This window comes from Juglans regia, chromosome 12, assembly GCF_001411555.2.
Source record: "Juglans regia cultivar Chandler chromosome 12, Walnut 2.0, whole genome shotgun sequence".
In the NCBI taxonomy this organism is placed as follows: domain Eukaryota; kingdom Viridiplantae; phylum Streptophyta; class Magnoliopsida; order Fagales; family Juglandaceae; genus Juglans; species Juglans regia.
The window spans coordinates 25,329,878-25,346,821 of NC_049912.1; the positions used below are offsets into that span (position 1 = coordinate 25,329,878).

General features: G+C 37.7%; 1 protein-coding gene across 1 annotated transcript in view; it reads right to left on the bottom strand.

Moving 5' to 3' along the window:
* LOC109005014 (protein transport protein Sec24-like At4g32640) overlaps positions 1-16,944 on the bottom strand; it is a 32,647-nt gene extending 15,703 nt beyond the window's left edge. The window contains exons 1-9 of the mRNA XM_018983763.2: positions 16,764-16,944; positions 15,478-16,431; positions 14,053-14,280; positions 13,739-13,813; positions 13,517-13,615; positions 11,811-11,922; positions 5,729-5,856; positions 4,668-4,787; positions 4,293-4,373 (exon numbers count right to left, since the gene is read on the bottom strand). Coding sequence (XP_018839308.1) covers positions 4,293-4,373; positions 4,668-4,787; positions 5,729-5,856; positions 11,811-11,922; positions 13,517-13,615; positions 13,739-13,813; positions 14,053-14,280; positions 15,478-16,350 — 1,716 coding nt within the window. The 5' untranslated portion in view covers positions 16,351-16,431; positions 16,764-16,944. The remainder of the gene's footprint in view (positions 1-4,292; positions 4,374-4,667; positions 4,788-5,728; positions 5,857-11,810; positions 11,923-13,516; positions 13,616-13,738; positions 13,814-14,052; positions 14,281-15,477; positions 16,432-16,763) is intronic.

A 16,944-nucleotide genomic window follows, 5' to 3' on the forward strand; every position in this document is an offset into this window, starting at 1 on the left:
ATTGAAGTCTCGAATTGCAAAAACGTGAAAACCCAAGTACTGGCTTTGCAATTAACACTAAAACTTTTACCTTTTGCAAGTAATCAATTAACCCAAAAAAAGTTGATTTGATATAAGTTTTATGATTATAATGTATCACATACATACTGGCGAGTGCTTGAAGATTTTTTGTAAGGACAAAATCATATGGCACTCCTTCAGACGGATCTCTACTACATAGCAGAAATGCCTACACAGTACTATATTTCCTCCAACTGAGCAATAGACAGACCCTGTACAACTTTTCCCCAACATTCAAATGGCATACCAAGCCCATAAATGAATCTACTATCCAACCAGTGCCGATGCAAATGTTATACGCAACCAAAATTCAAGGTTCTGAATGATGCCCCAATCAAACAAAGTGAGCACTTCCTTGTTCTTTTCCCACCTTAACAATCACTTGTTTCAAATGATCTACCATTATCCAAAAGACATGACAAGTTCGCAAAAACTAGTCTAGAGTTTACCGCTATCCTCTTCCCAAGCACCCATCCATTAAAAAGATATTTCTAAGCTTCCAATAGTCTCAAGTTCTTCTTCGGATGACAACCATACATGATATATCAAATTATATAAATTAAAGCAGAAAGGTACTGCAAGACATAAGAACAAAGAGGCTTGGCTAATCCATTACCATTGTTTTTTTTTTTTAATTTAAATAGGATCATTTTATTAATGAGAATTAAGGCAAGCTAAGTACACAAGGTGTATACAATAGATATATCTAGTTAGCAAGAGTAAAAAGGTTCAAAAATTCATGAAAATTAAAGCTGGAAGAACATAGGTATGAGATGCAATGATAAAATTTTCTGCAAAATAAATTATTTAGCTCCTCTGTAATCTTCTCACAATACTCCAAGCATCTATTATTCCTCTCTCTCCATATGCACCACATTAGGCATATCGGGATCATTCTCCACAAAGCTTCACTTTGAAAATTATAAACCAACATTTCTGACATAAGAAAAAGTCCATTATCTGTTGTGGCATTACCCAATTAAATCTTAAAAAGCTATATACAGCTTGTCACAAAGCACTGACAACATCGAGATGTAGTAACAAGTGATCTATAAGGTTTTTCCATCCCTCCTACACATGCAGCATCAATTTATCATTATCGCCTGTCACCTCCTCAAATTGTCCAGCATTAAGGTTTTTCTAATGCTGCCACCCAAACAAAAAGAACCACACTTGTGGGAGTCTTACTACATATATTCTTCCAAGGGAAATGATAACTTTTGTGTGGAGTTGGCAGGACAATAAAGTGATTTTGCTTCAAAAACTCCCTTGGAAGGGAGCCATCACATCCGGTCTTCTCACCCTAATCTTAAGCTAACCGGGTACAACTAGGCAGAGAATGTGGAAAAAAGATCTAACTCCAAATCATGCACTGCAATAATAAATTCCAGTTTCCATCAAATGGAGCTGTTCGAGATTTGTACTTTGTCCACCACCAATGCATCCTTGACCAGTGCAATAGTGAAGAAAACCAAAAAGACACCATTAAGGCCTCGTTTGGGGAATGAGATGAGATGAGAAATCAGTCAATAGTGGTGAAATAGTTTGTGAACAGTAGTAAAATGGCTTGAGTTAAGATGTTTTATTGGATTTTGGAAAAGAAGAGAAAAAAAATTGAATAAAAATATTACAAAGTTAAAATATTGTTATAATATAATTTTTTAAAATTATTTTTGTTTTGAAATTTGAAAATGTTGAATTATTTTTTGTGTTTTATTTGAAAGTTCGGGAAAGTTGTATTTGAATGATATTTGAGAATGAAATAATGTGAAATTATGAGATGAGATGAGATGTTTGTGTTCCCAAACGAGGCCTAAAAGGCCGATCCCTGCATTAGATGCTGTGCCAAAATTTTATCTTGGAGCCACCTCAAATCTGGTGAATCCAGAAAACTAAACCCAACCCCTTTGAATAATCTTCCACACCTAACCCCAAAGGTCCCGTTAACCTTGTTCCTATGTACACGGGCTTCGCCTACTTCATTCGTATCAATAAAATTTTCATTCTACTTATAAAAAAAGGTCCTATTAACCTTGTTAGAGAACTAATCCCCCCATGACCTACCATATTTCATTCTTATCACCTTCTTTCAAAGGTTTTCCTTCTCATTGACATAGCATCGTAGACACTTCCCCAATAAAGCCCGATTAAAAGGAATCATAAACACTTCCCCAACCCACCTTCCCAAATGCAGAGCAAACCTTAGACCAGCTCTCAGATTGTGAAGAGACCTAGTCGTGTGAAGCTATGAAAAGAATTCATTCCCATCCCTTCCATTCCTGAAAGAGACCCATTCTTTTACAAGAATGAACCATTCGCCTCTCCTTTCCTTTTTGAAAAGATAAAAAAAGTTGTTGCTCGAGAACACAGAGTGTAGACATAAAAATAACAAAAAAAATTGAGTAAACAAGTCTCGAAAACTAGCAATAGAAAACAAAACGATTAGTCATCCAATGATAAGGGGTTTTAAAAAAGCAATTCTTAATGTTTGCCACTGTCTTTTTTTTATCCTTAAACCTCTGGTTGTTTCTCTCTCCATATGCACCACGATAAACAACCCAAAATCATCTTAAACAATGCTTCATTCCATGGACAACAAAACCTCCCCTTCCAATAAGCCAAAAGTTCCACCACGTGCAATCTAATCTGAACAAACCGAAAATAGAATGCCAAAAATTACTAGCTACCATACAAGCCAATATAGATGATTTGTAGTTTCCCCACCCCTACATATGCAACACCATTGCATCACCATAAAATTCCCCTTTCCTAGGTGCTGATTACATCCATCCCCAAATTATTTTTTTTTTCTCAAGTGATAAAAACCCATTTAAAAAAATAAAAAGAGGTGTAGTCAGTACATTGGAAATATACAAGCGAGACAAGGGTTTAAACGAAATGAACACCTATGATCAAGGAGTACAAGATTCTAGAAACAAAAGGAAAGATAGCGATGCAAAACCACATTGGTCCTCATCCCAGCGAAAAGAGAACTAAGAAATAAAGACTTTTCAATCCCGTCATTGTGAATTCATTTCTTTTGAACATACAAGCATTTATCTCCTACCAAATTGGTTATAAGACAATGTTAGATATCATTCCAAACAATATGACTCAGATCCCCACAAAACGATTTTCACAACACCACAATGGACCCACCACCAACTCTGGCAATACCATGAAATCCCAACCAAAGTGAACCATCAACCAAAACTCCCTAGAAATCGCACAATGAAGACAAAATGATCAACTGTCCCATAGCTCACTTTTCGCATACAACACCAATTGGTTATTATCTTTCCTCTTTCTAAAACTATCAACAGTTAATTTTAGTGTGAGTTGCTGTCCAAACCAAGAAACCCACCTTTGCTGGAACTTCCACCCTCCAATTGGAATGTGAAGGAAGCTCAACCCACACACCTCTCAAAACAAAATAAAATGGTTTTCATTACTGGGTTTTTAGCAAAGGCCCACACCAATCAGTAAAAAGGGCCTTAAGAGCCAACCCCCAACCCCCAACTCCCCACAACAATCCCTACTTACTCCACAGACAAAAGTAAACACATATTCTCCATAATATTAACACCATCATTGACAATTTCTTCGACAACAATTGTTGTCCGATTTTTTCTCTCTGTCCATTACATAAATTATCTCCAAAAAACTTTTCTGGTGGGTGAGGTTGTGTAGCCAGGGTTTACCACCCAAGGACCCTAACTTGATGAGGTTCCACATTATCAAAATGATAATAATAATAATAATAATAATAACAACAACAACAACAACTAGTCTCCAAACCCTAACAAAGCTTCAACCAATGGAACCAACAGCCAAGCCCAGTAGAAGATGGATCTACAAACTTTTATATCTGTCTCTAAATATGATTATAATTTCAGCTCTCTTTTCAATGTAGATAGAGCCACAAATAGAAGGCAGGATATGTATGAATGTGCCTTTTCCTCTTTAACTAATTATCCCACATTCATCCCAAAAAATTAGCTCATGAACATTTCCATACCCCAAAAGTATTGACATCTTGAACTAGAATAAAATTTATGGTGAATACAGTTCTTAAAATATTTGAAGTCCCTAAGCTAGACTTAAATTTGCTCATGTATATGTCCCGTATACTTGGGCATCCTTTGTATCACTTTTGATCAATAAAATTTTGTTTACCGATCAAAAAAAATATATATTTGAAGAACGAAAATTTTTTTGCAATTAGTAGAGACCTGTTGCAGTGCACGTTTCAAATTGTAAAAATGGATAGTGGAGTCAAATGTTGCAATTCCAACCATCGTTCGAGGACCTTCCTGCAATTATAAAATCATTAATATACCATTCACTAAGTGTACAAATGAATGCACATATTGGCTCAGCCTAAAGAGACAACAAACCAAAATATTAAAAAAATATGTTCTTGTACAACTAAAGATCTCAAATCAGGAAAAAACCTTAGATGATTAGTAAATTAATGTAGGAAGAAAAATCAATAATGGGTTCATTTTTATAAACAGGCATACTTATAAAAAAAATGAGTACATTGTTGTCTGACTTATAAAAAAAACAGGCATAATGGACAATATACAAATTAGACATTAACTTACTGGAAGATCAGAAATAACTTGACTGATTGCACTGCAAGCAGCAGCAGTTGCACCAGTTTGTATGGCATTCATGGATACATCAATGAGAAAGAAATAAACAGCTGGCATGGGATCACGCACCTGAAATAAGTCAATTGGAGCAAAAAATCAATTGGCATATCAATCGAGAGAAGACAATAACAGGGAGTTATTGTATTTAATTAATATCAGAGCCCAGCCAATTACAAAACTTAACAATGAATTTATATATGATGTATGAGTAAACAAACGATGTGGAGTTTCATAGAGAAACATTAGCTTATGCATTCACTCTGTTTTGTCATAAGTTTGTGAAATGCATTACCATAACTCAAAGTTACATACTTACAAACCACAAAAAATAACATCCAAACAGCATCATAAAGCTGTTCAACCACAGACTACACAATAATATTTGCAACACCTATATAGTGAGATACTAAATGCTTCTACCATATTTTAAATTCCTCTCATATCACACCCTAGAAACGTATAATAGAAAGGAACCCACAATTAGACAGATCCCAGACAATAAATAAGGTGTGCCAGAAGAACCATTCTTTTAACAATCCAATCCAGCTCAAGATTTCCTAGTCAATTATAAATGGTGATAAATTCTTCATCAGAAAAATGATGACTTGTATGAATAAAACTCATGTCAAGCAGACTTTTACATATTTGATTGCCAGATGGAGCTCATCTGCTGGCCATCCAGAACCTTAATGGATGAGAAAGTAAAACTTTAACACAGGTTTCCTTTGTGAAGGAGAAAAAAATAATTTCATTATTCACGAATGGAAATTTTCCGTCTAGAATAAGGTCAACTCTTTGTAAAAGTCCAATAAGTAATATGAGGTGGACTTTTACATAAGTGATGCAAAGTGGGCTTCTACACAAGTGTCCTAGATAGTTATACATGATTTGTGCCATGATCGGACCCAACAAGCTAAGGAAATATCCTAGATGGCATTAAATACAACTAAACTAGTCAAAAGAAGAAATAAACAAATTTCAATTCACGGCAGATCTTATGAATTGACAACCATGTATTCCTTGGTAGCAACAAATTCAACTGTTCCTCTACATAGCTCAGGCCTTTCATCAGCATCTCTACGCCTACCATCTGGACCCAGGTTGCAGTGGTAGTCACGGGGAGTCTCATCAGTATATCCTGCAAAAGAAATAGCCTCTTGTGTAAAGCCACCACGATATAGTAAATGTACAGCCAAATCCTCAAGATACTGATGCCAATGAATACCGAGATATAAGTAGGATCTATTTTGTGTACCTATAAGGCTATAACTACAGCAGAAATGTTAAGTTACACAACTTCCAAGAACGTATCATTAACTGCGCACTGTCATATAGCCGAGTACCTAGGGTTTTGTTTTCATATTTCCTTTAATTGGTAGGACAGGTACATATTGGGTGATGCCTAAGGAAGTTGTGGACCTTCTTGCAAGTTGGCGAGGTTTTGAGGGAAGGCAAAGTGTAGCTGCCAGATGGAAAATGATTCCTTTGTGTTTAATGTGGTGTCTTTGGCTAGAAAGGAATGGGAGATGTTTTAAAGACAAATTTATCAAATAAAAAAAATTTAAAAAAAAAAAGAATGTTTTGAAGACAGAGCTTTCTTTGGGTGAACTTCAGAATTTTTTCTTTTCTACTTTGTGTTTGTGGGCTGAGATTTTTGTAAAGAATGATGATAATGTACTGAATCTATATTAGGCTTTTTCTTGCTTTCTAGAGTGTAGTAGGTATTTCCTTTGTATACATCCTGTGTACTTGGGTTGTGCCTATTCTTGGTCATAAAATTTCTTATTAATTATCAAAAAAAAATATTTCCTTTAATTTGTGTAATTTCGCATGTCTGAAAATTTATAGAAATTCAGCTGCCCTTTTGACTATTTTCAGGTGTTGAGTTATTGTATTAATTGCTAATTGTGATATATGGAAAAGCAGGAGTCTTTTTCCAAAGGAAATTGACTCCTATTAGGACTGGTATACAAATAGGAAAGTTGTCTTAACTGGAACAGCTTTTAGACTGGAATTTAAGGGCTCTAAGAGCCCTAAAATCAGTTCTTTTGAGCCCCCCCTTAAGCATAGGAAAGTTTTCCTCGCTAAATTTGAAGAAGAGGAAGCTTCAAGGAATCCCAGAGTGCTTAAATTCCAGAGCCAATTAGGGCTGGCTGCCACGCCAGTCTGTCCTTTTTTACCTCCACAAGCGTTGCCAAAAGCACTCACCTTTCTTGCTCCCAAGTGTTCCGCCCCTCTTAGCCTATTTTGTTACGTGTATAAATAGGTCTTTCTATATTTAAATTGTATAGCAGAGAATTAGGATAAATAGACTTAACGTGTTATAGAGATATCGGCAGGCAAAAATTACGCTGAAATATCTAGCAAATGTTGTAACTCTTTTCTATAAATAATGAAAGAAACCTAATGGAAGGGGCATTCAGACCAATATTGACATATTTTACACTAGGTTCTTCATCAAGAAACTCAAGAAAAGGCTAAAGAAAAGTTTTAAGCGTTAGAAACAAACATGCAATGAATAATAGTAGTGACTATGAGTATGTGACACCCCATATGATAAGGCTAAGTGTAGGTGGTGTATGGGATTTCGCATTGCTTGGGAAGGAGAAGTTCTTGCTCTTTATAAGGTTCCAATTGGATCCAATTATATCAATGACTAGTCATTTTGGAGTATAAGTCATGTGGTTTAAGTCTTCCATTTGGGCGTTACAGGGTATGTTTCTCTAGGTTGCTAAAGAAAACGTGTTATGGTGCAAGCTAAGGAGACAAGGTAAGTAGAGATGATCACACCCTTACTTTCTGTTAAGAATCTGATAGATGAATGCTTGTAATGGAGGAAGATGGAAATGCTGAAGATGGTGGCTGTAAGAGCAAGAATAGAGTGCACGGAAGATGTTTGATGAAAATACTAGGAGAGAATGTATTGCTACGGGAGTGCTTTGAGGGCTCCCAACCTCCTTACAATTTAATTCCTTACAATTAGATTCTTCAATGCCGTTCCTCTCCACTCACCTTTCTCTTTATGCTTACAATTTCTCTCACTTGTAACTAACTCTCCAAATGATAAACTAACCTCACTGACTATGAAAATCAAAATGACAGACTGAGGCACAGGTTTTAACTCCCAACCTTGACCCCAACGCACCGTTCGAAGTTTACTAACTTAAACGGTGCATTTAACAGTTATTAAACGCAGCAACTATAACATAAAAACGCATGCACCCATGCTTAATTCAAAACGCACGCACACTGCCCTTCATTTCACTTGAAACGCACTCACCCTTCACGATTTCTCCTCCAACGCACGCACACCGACTCAGTCTTCAGGATCTTGCTACGCACCGTTTCCCCTTTATCTTGTTACGTCGTCGTTCCGAGTTAGACCTTAACACTTAATCACTTCAGCTTCCACTTCTTACTTCCAGTTCGACGCCCATCAGTTCTTTACTCTAGGGTTCTTCGCTTCTTGTCCCAAAGCCAGCCGCCGGTTCATGACACTTTCTTCAAAATGTCAATGTATATTTTCCTAAAAAAATTTCAAGTAAATGATGTAATGTAGTCTTTCATTGGTGGCTCTCCTTATGCATCCAAATGTATATATGTAAAAAGAGTTTGGATGCAAATGATTTTTTGTGCATGCTCCCGCTATAATTTATGTTACTTGATGAAAAGTAAAGGAAAAGAAAGGAAAGCAAAAGGAATTGACAGTAAATTATGTAGAAAGATTTTGGAACACTTTCTTGCCTTTATGACTAATGTGGCACTGGAACAAAAATGCGCACCGGGGGGGGAGGGCTGGGGCTCTTGCATGGTTTTTCAAGAATGGCTCATCTGAGTGCACCCTAATTTATGGAGTGATTTCCATATCCTAAACATGGTTCCACCGATGGTCACGAGAATGGAAACAGGATTCTTGAGATTGTCAACCCTTACACACCAGAACAATAAATGTGCATTGGCCACCGAGAGATTAAAGGAAAAAGGTTTATGATATGTTTGAATGAGAAGTTGAGTATTTGAATTTTTTTTACTGGCACTGGATGTCCGGGAACAACGCTCTGACTAATCCCAATGGTGCATAGGCCCTCAACAAGAAGTTTCCTACAAATGCACCTCGAGTAATTCAAGAGGAAAACCCCCAGCCCGATGGCCCCAAGAGATTGTTTCAACGTTTTTAAAATAAACTTGTTTCTGCCTTTGTTTTAAGTTTGATGCTTTCATCCCAAACACATCTGTCCTCGCTAAGGGCCGTCCGGCGTTGGCCTTCTCCGGCAAACTAGTTCTTTCGCTATTTCTCTTTGTCGAAGGTGTCAATGATTGTCGTCGTGCATTTGCCTTCACCACCGCCACAAACTTGACCGACGGACTCCGGCGACTCCATTGAGGGGCCTCCGACATCGGTCGGTCCTCCTCCGGCGACCGGCGACCTGAGCCTTTGCCTCCGCCACTGCTACAGACTTGATCAACAAACTCCGGCAACTCCATTGTGGGGCCTACAACGTCGGTCCTCCTCCGATGACTGGGAGTTTTCTTCTATTTTTCCGTTAACACAGTAGGGGTACTGTGATCTGAGCTTTTGCCTCCGCATCTGAAGTTTTCGCAGATTTTTAACTGCCTCCCAAAGCTTTATATTCAACAGAATGAAGCCCTTCAACTTGGGAAGCCCTTGCATCTAAAGTCGAAGGTTTGATATCATTATGAGTCGACTGGTGCACTTTTCGGTGGAATCGAAGGCCTTTGAGTTTTTACTAGAAACATGGAGGTCTTCATTAAAAATTGTGGAGAGGAGCAGAAGGGTTTGGAGATTTGTGGTGATGGGTCGTAGTGGTATAGAATGGCTTATGTCTACGATGGAAGTAGTATTACAGGCGGGGAGAAATTTGGATTTCACAAAACACTTGCACGAAGGAAATAGAACATTCATGGCTCAACGATGCTCCAACGAATATGGTGGAGGAGGCCGGCGGAGTGTTGTAATCATTCCTGAAGGGTATGAAGGTCTGTGTTGGGAGAAGTTTGTTGCGGATATGTTTTTTGTTGATGGCTTAAGGAAGGAAAACCAGAAGAAGAATGAGAACATTAACTTGGAGGTGAATCATAAAGACCCAAGTACATCCACAGTGGCAAGGTGATCATATGCAGCAGCTTTGAAGATGGGTCATGCTTTGGGGGTTCAGAGTGAGGGGAACGGTGAAAGTGGTCTGCAAATCACGCCTCAGAACCAGCTTATCGTAATGCACAATTCTTTGAAGGAGATGGAAACCCAACTTGTCGAGTTGAAGACAATGATAGCTTTCTTATCTACGAAAATAAACCTGCTTTCAACTTGAGGCAACAGGGCTGTAAGAAGCAAGACTAAGAAAGGCCCAAGTCCTTTAAACTTAGATAAAAGAAAAACGGAAAATCGGATTCGACTATGTCCCTATAACCAGATCCAGGAGAGTATGGTTGGTCAAAAAGAAATCTGGGTTATTTAAAGTGAGTTCTACGTCGGGTAATTGCGTAAAGACATCAGTAATGGAATGCCCTTCGCCTCAGGTAACACAGGATAGATTAGTCGGTATTACATCCTTGGTCCCTGAAGAAACTATGGCTCCCTCATCGGAGTATAAGAAAAATGGTGTACTACCGAGGTCTGAAGGAGATGTAGGATCCGCTGAAGTTGCACATAAAGGGTCACCAGAGGTGAAAGGAGTTGCTAAGGAGGTACAATATTTGAATATGGGTTTGGCGTTGGTGCCTTGTGTAGAGGAATGTCTAGAGTTGGGAGTGCAGCTGGATACTGTGTCTAGGGATAACGTTGCCCCTGGTCTCTCTTCCTCCAATAGCGGATTGGATTCTGCCTAAAGTTGACGAGATTCAGCAGTTCGTGGGAATTTCACATGGAGGATTTGAAGACCAATTTAAAGAACTAATCACTGCGATTGAGGCAAGCCAAACGCTTGAAACCAAATCAAGTTTCAAAAAAAGTAAGGAGTTACAGCGTCTTTCTGCGACAATCAACTACGACGCTAAGAGTGGTAGCTCAACTAGAGGGAAGTCTAAATGGAAGGCATTGTGAAGATGGGAAACAAGGGGTTGGGGTTGGGTTCTCAGGTAGAGTTTTAGTTCTACGGGAAACAAAGGGTTGAGGTCGGGCTCGGAGTATTTTGGGTTGTTTTTCACGGGTTTTTTAGGTCATTAGGAGCTTTCTAATATGGGCAAGGTGTTTTCTTGTAGAGTAATCTACATACAGTCATGGAGTGCGCAAGCGTCGTGCAGTCGCTTTGAAAAAGAGTGGGGTCTACTATTAAAAAATTAATTTTTTTTAATGTGAATATCGTATTTATTTACTTTTTTTAAAGTGATTGCACGGCGCTTGCACACTTACGATTGCAACTATCATTTCTCTTTCTTATATACATTCAGTGTACTTGATTACTCCTATTGATATATAAAATATTTTTACTTATAAAAATAAAAATAAAATAAAATAAATCTTATATCAACACTCAAATAGGCATAGCCCAAGTACACAGGAATCTGCCTTATTTATTATATGATGTGTTTATTTATTGAGTATTTGACTCACTTTATTTTTTATAAGTGTTCAGTACATAATGATATTTAGGATTTGATTTATGACAACATTGAGGAATTTTGTTAGTTTCAGCATATATGAGTGGGCTACATTTGATATTAAAGGGTTTTAATAATAAAATTTTCAGTTATGTTTAAGGTAATAAAATTTATGGATCTCTTTTAGTTATGTACTATTATAATGTACCATTCCTGATCCTACGAGAAAGGGGTATGATATGCACAAATGCATGCCACTCTAAAACCTTGACTAAGTTGAAACCTGCTAGTATCTTCTTCTTTTTTTCTTTTGATAAGTAATAACTCGTCCTATATTAGTATGTGCGAAAGGCGCAACTCAAGTACATGGGAAGTTTAACAAAAGAATTGCCTAGCTACTCATTACATAACAGTTTATCCATGCTTTAATTGGGGAGTGGGGAAGAAGGCAAGATGTTTAACCTTGACGGCAAACAAGCAGGTTAGCAAACACTAAATAAATAACAAAAATAGACAGCAATTGTTTTTACTGACCACAAATGTTACAGATGAACCGCCTTCCCTGATCAATGAACTTCATGAAAGGATTTATGTAGGCTTTGCAGCGAGAACATCGAACAGGACCAATATCCCCAAAATCTACAATCTATAACAACAAAAACACAGGGCATACTAACATGAAAAAATGGATGCAGTTTTCGATTGATTGACAGAGAAAATGGAATTGTTTGATCTCATCCAAAAGAAAAGTTAGAGAATATAAATGGCAGAGTTACAACCACTACCAAAGATAGGAGATGAAATCAAATTAGCTAGGATTTAAATTCTCATTTATTGCCAAATATTTTATAAGAGAGGAAAACTTAAAGTAGAAAATGAGAGTGTAACAGGAAAATGAATAAGGCACAAGCATACAGAATTAACAATTAGAAACGAAACACTAGAGGAGTTCCTTAATCAAAACAATACTTCAAAAAAATGAGCTCCACTTTGAGCAGGCGTCAAAGCTTGCTGATCTATGCTTCCGAAGTAAGACAAAACTTGAAAGGGTTAGGCAGGTCATGAACCATCCACACTATTCAAGTATCCAAAAGGACCTAATCACTAAAACAAACAAATCAAAAGAACACAGAGCCCTTTAGTAAGAACGTATATTATTTCTTGAACTCAATTTGATGATTAGTCATATTTTCCCAACTTAGTATTTTTCTGATAAGTAATATTATCCCTTCTTGTTGCCCCCTATATATTTAAAATGTTTCAATTGTTAGTCCCACCAAAGGAGCTCCAATTGTAAATTTGACTAGTCATTTTGGAGTATAGGCCCAAATGTAGTCTGACCTTCCTTCCTCGTTACACAAGGACTTTTTATCATATTTAGGAATAGGATTGTACCTTTTATTTTATGTTTTCACACTTGATATTCTCATACAAACTTAATCTATTCATCAGACAAAATAATATTCTTTTTTCGTATATTTGCTAGATAAAAACGTTAATTCCATCCAAGATTGAAAGCATAAAAACACTCCATGAAAACCAGTTTCTCCTCGTCTGAGTTCCCAAACAATGGCAAAAGGAATAAATTTTGAATTGTATTGTCCAAATTGTCCAAGGCAAAGCCATGTCAACATCCTTTATCATTCAAAATCCTATTTTTTGCATCTTGAATAACACCAATACCATTAGCAATGACAAAAGTCCATCTATTATAAGAAGTCACTAAAGCTTCTTTACTTCAAGAATTTGCAAAATAAAAAAATAAAAATATATATATATTAAAATATTTTTCTTCTAGGGACAGCACCACTTAGTTACAAACATAATTTTTACCTAAGATTATATGAGCTAATACTTAGGCTCAGTGTGGAAGCAATTATGGCATGGTAAAAGAGGGAGCTTTCTCCCAAAATATAGACTGAATATACTGGAGTATATGGAGTTTTGAGTCGCTAGCATAACCAGGAGCCAAAGAGCATGATAACGTTGTTTACTTATCAAAAGAAAAAAAAAAAAACAGCTTGATAAGGTTGTGTCTTTACATGAGTCGGGTTCATTCCTCTGAATCCTAATTTAGCTACTACAATTAATGGGTTGAAATAAAAATTCATGATAATTGACTTATCAACTCATAAACAAGAAAATAGCTATAAGAAACAAACAAAACTAAAGTAAGTTTATTTATAATAACTGAAAAGTGTAGTTTGCAACAATTAGAGAAGAAATTAATCAGGCATTACTTGGACAGGCTCCTCAGATGGATGAGAAAGGGCCAAAGGTTGGATCAACAAGGCCAACTGCATCCCTGATGTTGTCAAAAGGTCAGCAGTACAAGGAATCTGTCAAATCACCAAGAGAAATAAATATAATGTCAACAACTGCAAGATATTAAGATCTAAGAGTTCTGAACTTCATTATAAAAACTACTATCAACCAGTACATGCTAAATACTTAATCATGACCTGACTGATGGTGCACCTCATGTAACGTGGACTGCAATTCCCTGTGTCTCTGACAATGTAATCACTTGTAGCAGGCTTGATATAGTACAAGGAAGAAGTTAAAAAACAACAAAAAGTATCAGTCCCTTAACTGTCAATTAAATCACTTAGCAGCATTCGCATAAACAATGAAAATAGAAGGGAACTTGAAGGGGACAACAGAGGAAAGATGAAAGCTAAGAAGGAAAAGTAAAAAGCCATTATACTAAATGTAGAAATTTAGCATTTAGCTAAAGTGTCCTTCAGAATTCAAATTATAGATGAAAAAAACATACTGGAGGAGGATTGGCCTGATTTCCATGACGGGTTTCAAACAAGATAGCGGAGGAACTCGGAATGGGCCTTGGAATTTGATTAGGGTCAATCTTCGATGTCCCTGAGACCGGGGCTCCAGTTTGACCCAGTGCAGGTATGGCAGTCATAGATTGATTTGGAAGAGATGGTGGTGGCATTCCAAACATCCTGGGCGGTTGCACTGAACCAGTAGGTTGAGATGGACCCACCTAGTGCAATTTAAAAATTCAGAATCCAGGTTGCTGATCATACTGCGAGAAATGCATATAAGAACTCATGCAGTATTTACTTATAAAAAATAAAAATAAAAAAGAACTCATGCAGTATTTCTTTCTAATACGTAGGATGGATCTTTAAAACAACAATAGTGTTTACTATCAATTTGCGGCATGTTTAGCACCATAAATACTCTGAATCTTTGATAAGGTTCCTGGAATATGGATAATCAACAATCTATGTGTGCTCAGTCTGCTTTAGAAATTCCCTTCTCTTACATTCACTTAGGGGATGTTTGTAAACAATTTCCATCTCATCCCATGTCATCTCATTCCATTTCATTTCATTCTCAAACATCACTCAAACACAAACACTTTCAAACTAATCATTACAAATTTCCAAACAAAAAACAATTTAACTTTTTCAAATCCCAAAATAAAAAATTATATTCTAACAATATTTTAATTTTATGAAAACATTTATTCAACTTTTTCTCTCCTTTTCCAAAACCCAATAAACTATCTCACTACTATCACAAACTATCTCACTACTATTCACAAAATTATCATCTCATCTCATTCCCCAGGCATCCCCTTAGCACTCGTGTCAAAGAATTTCATCAGAGGAAGGAAAGACGGAACCAACCATGCCCAAAAGATCTGGACCAGTCAAAGTGGCCACACAAATTTTATAAACACCCAGTTTTCATGTAAAGGGCAGGGCATAAATAAAATTACTTACAAGTCTTGCGACACAGTGAGCCTGATACCTGGCTACCTGTTACTAATCCTGTTTACATTCTCTTTTTATATTATCAATATAACCATTCTTACCAAAAACAAAATTACATACACCCAGTGAAAAACTTAGTTTAAACCATTTTCTCACCAGCATCTCCAAAATCTGACACCATGCATTAAGATTTTGTATAATACATTTATGTTGACAATTGCTTGCATATTATTGATAGGGGGAAAAAAGAATAAACTTGCAACTTAAATAAATAAATCTCTGCATATAAATAAGTGGAAGAAACCAAAGAACATAAAATTTTAACACAATTTAAATGCTTAATGCCTTTGCCTGTATCAGTCAGCTTAACAACATTATGACCATCATGCAATATGGCATCACTAGTAATCAATCTTAAAATATTAACAAAATGTACTGTAAAAATACTCGTTTCTTACTTGCCCAGTCTGCATCGGCCATGCTGGTGACCCATAAGGACCTGGAGGCTGCGGAACACCCTGCGGAGGGGCTGAAAATGGTGATGTTGGCTGTACAGTAGGACCAGGAGGAGCAACAACAGTTGAACTAGCCAGAAGAGAACGCATGCTTGCAGTCTGAGGAGCAGCCCCAGCCAACCCCAATGTTGGTGGAGGTCCAATAGGTGGTTGTGGTGCATTGCCAGCTGGAGGAAACCGAGGCCCACCCTGCAAAGTCCCTGACATGAATGCTGGTGGCCCATTACTCACATAACCACTTGGTGCACTTGAATGGGGAAATGTTTGACCAGTTGTCAAAGTAGGAGAGCCAGTGATCGGGCGGGTACCCGGTGGTGGTGCTGAAACAACTGGACGGCTTGGCAAACCTGAAGATTGGAAAGCACCAGGACGAGGTGGCACATTAGTTCCCACCGACGATGGGAAAGACCCAGGAAGGGTTCTTGACCCAAAAGGTGAAGGCTGGCCGATGGGTGGCCCTGTGGGTCTTGCTGGTGGGGCCACATTGGGAGGCAATGTAGACTGTGGGGGTCCTGTTGGAGGCACTATGGGTCTTGCAAGTGCACCGGGTGGTGGACCAGGCCGGGCAAATGGTGGGGACGCAACAGGAACGCCAGGCGGAGGAGCTGATGAAGGAAAATGAGGTGGCTGGCCAAAGGGGGAAGCCCTAGGAGCCGAATTCAGCATGGAAGGTGGCCGATTGAGATTCAAACCATTCAAATTATCTGCTAGCGAACTGGGATTTGAATTAGGGTTGTAGTTATGTGGTGGAGGTTGGGATGGGTTATTGTTACCATTGCTGGGCCTAGGTGCCCCGGGAGGCACAAGAGCTGCCATTGATCCCAATCAAATCAAAACCCGTTTCCTCGACAAATCCCTATATACCACTGGAAGGACTCAACAACCCACGATCCAAATCTACACCAAGAATCAAAGAAAACCTATATTACTGGTGATAAATATAAATATGTACGTTGTAACTTTCAGAAATTAGATTCTAATCCAAAAATCGCGGATTCAAAATCCTTTTTCTTCTTTATCAAAACTCAATTATAATAATAGATTGATCACCGTATTTTGGAACAAAAAAAAAATCACGTTTATTTGAATTCACCAGTACGTTGTGAATGGATGTCAAGGAAGGTCAAAGATCTGTGAATTCCATTCACGTTAATTGAACCATGAGGATCGGTAGAATAGAAATTAAAAAGGAAGAAAAAAAGGGAGAATAGAAGGAAGAGACGAAGCACCTGAAAAGGGAGTGGGGGGGGGATGTTCTGGTTCTCACTCTGAGAGCGCAGGAGACGGAGACCGAAATAGAACAAAAATGCGCTTCTATGCATGCAGCTTGAGCTTGTTACGGAACCGGGGCGCATAGGACGCCGGATTTTAAAGCCTTTTCTTTTTCTCAACGATCTTCTCTCTCTCTTT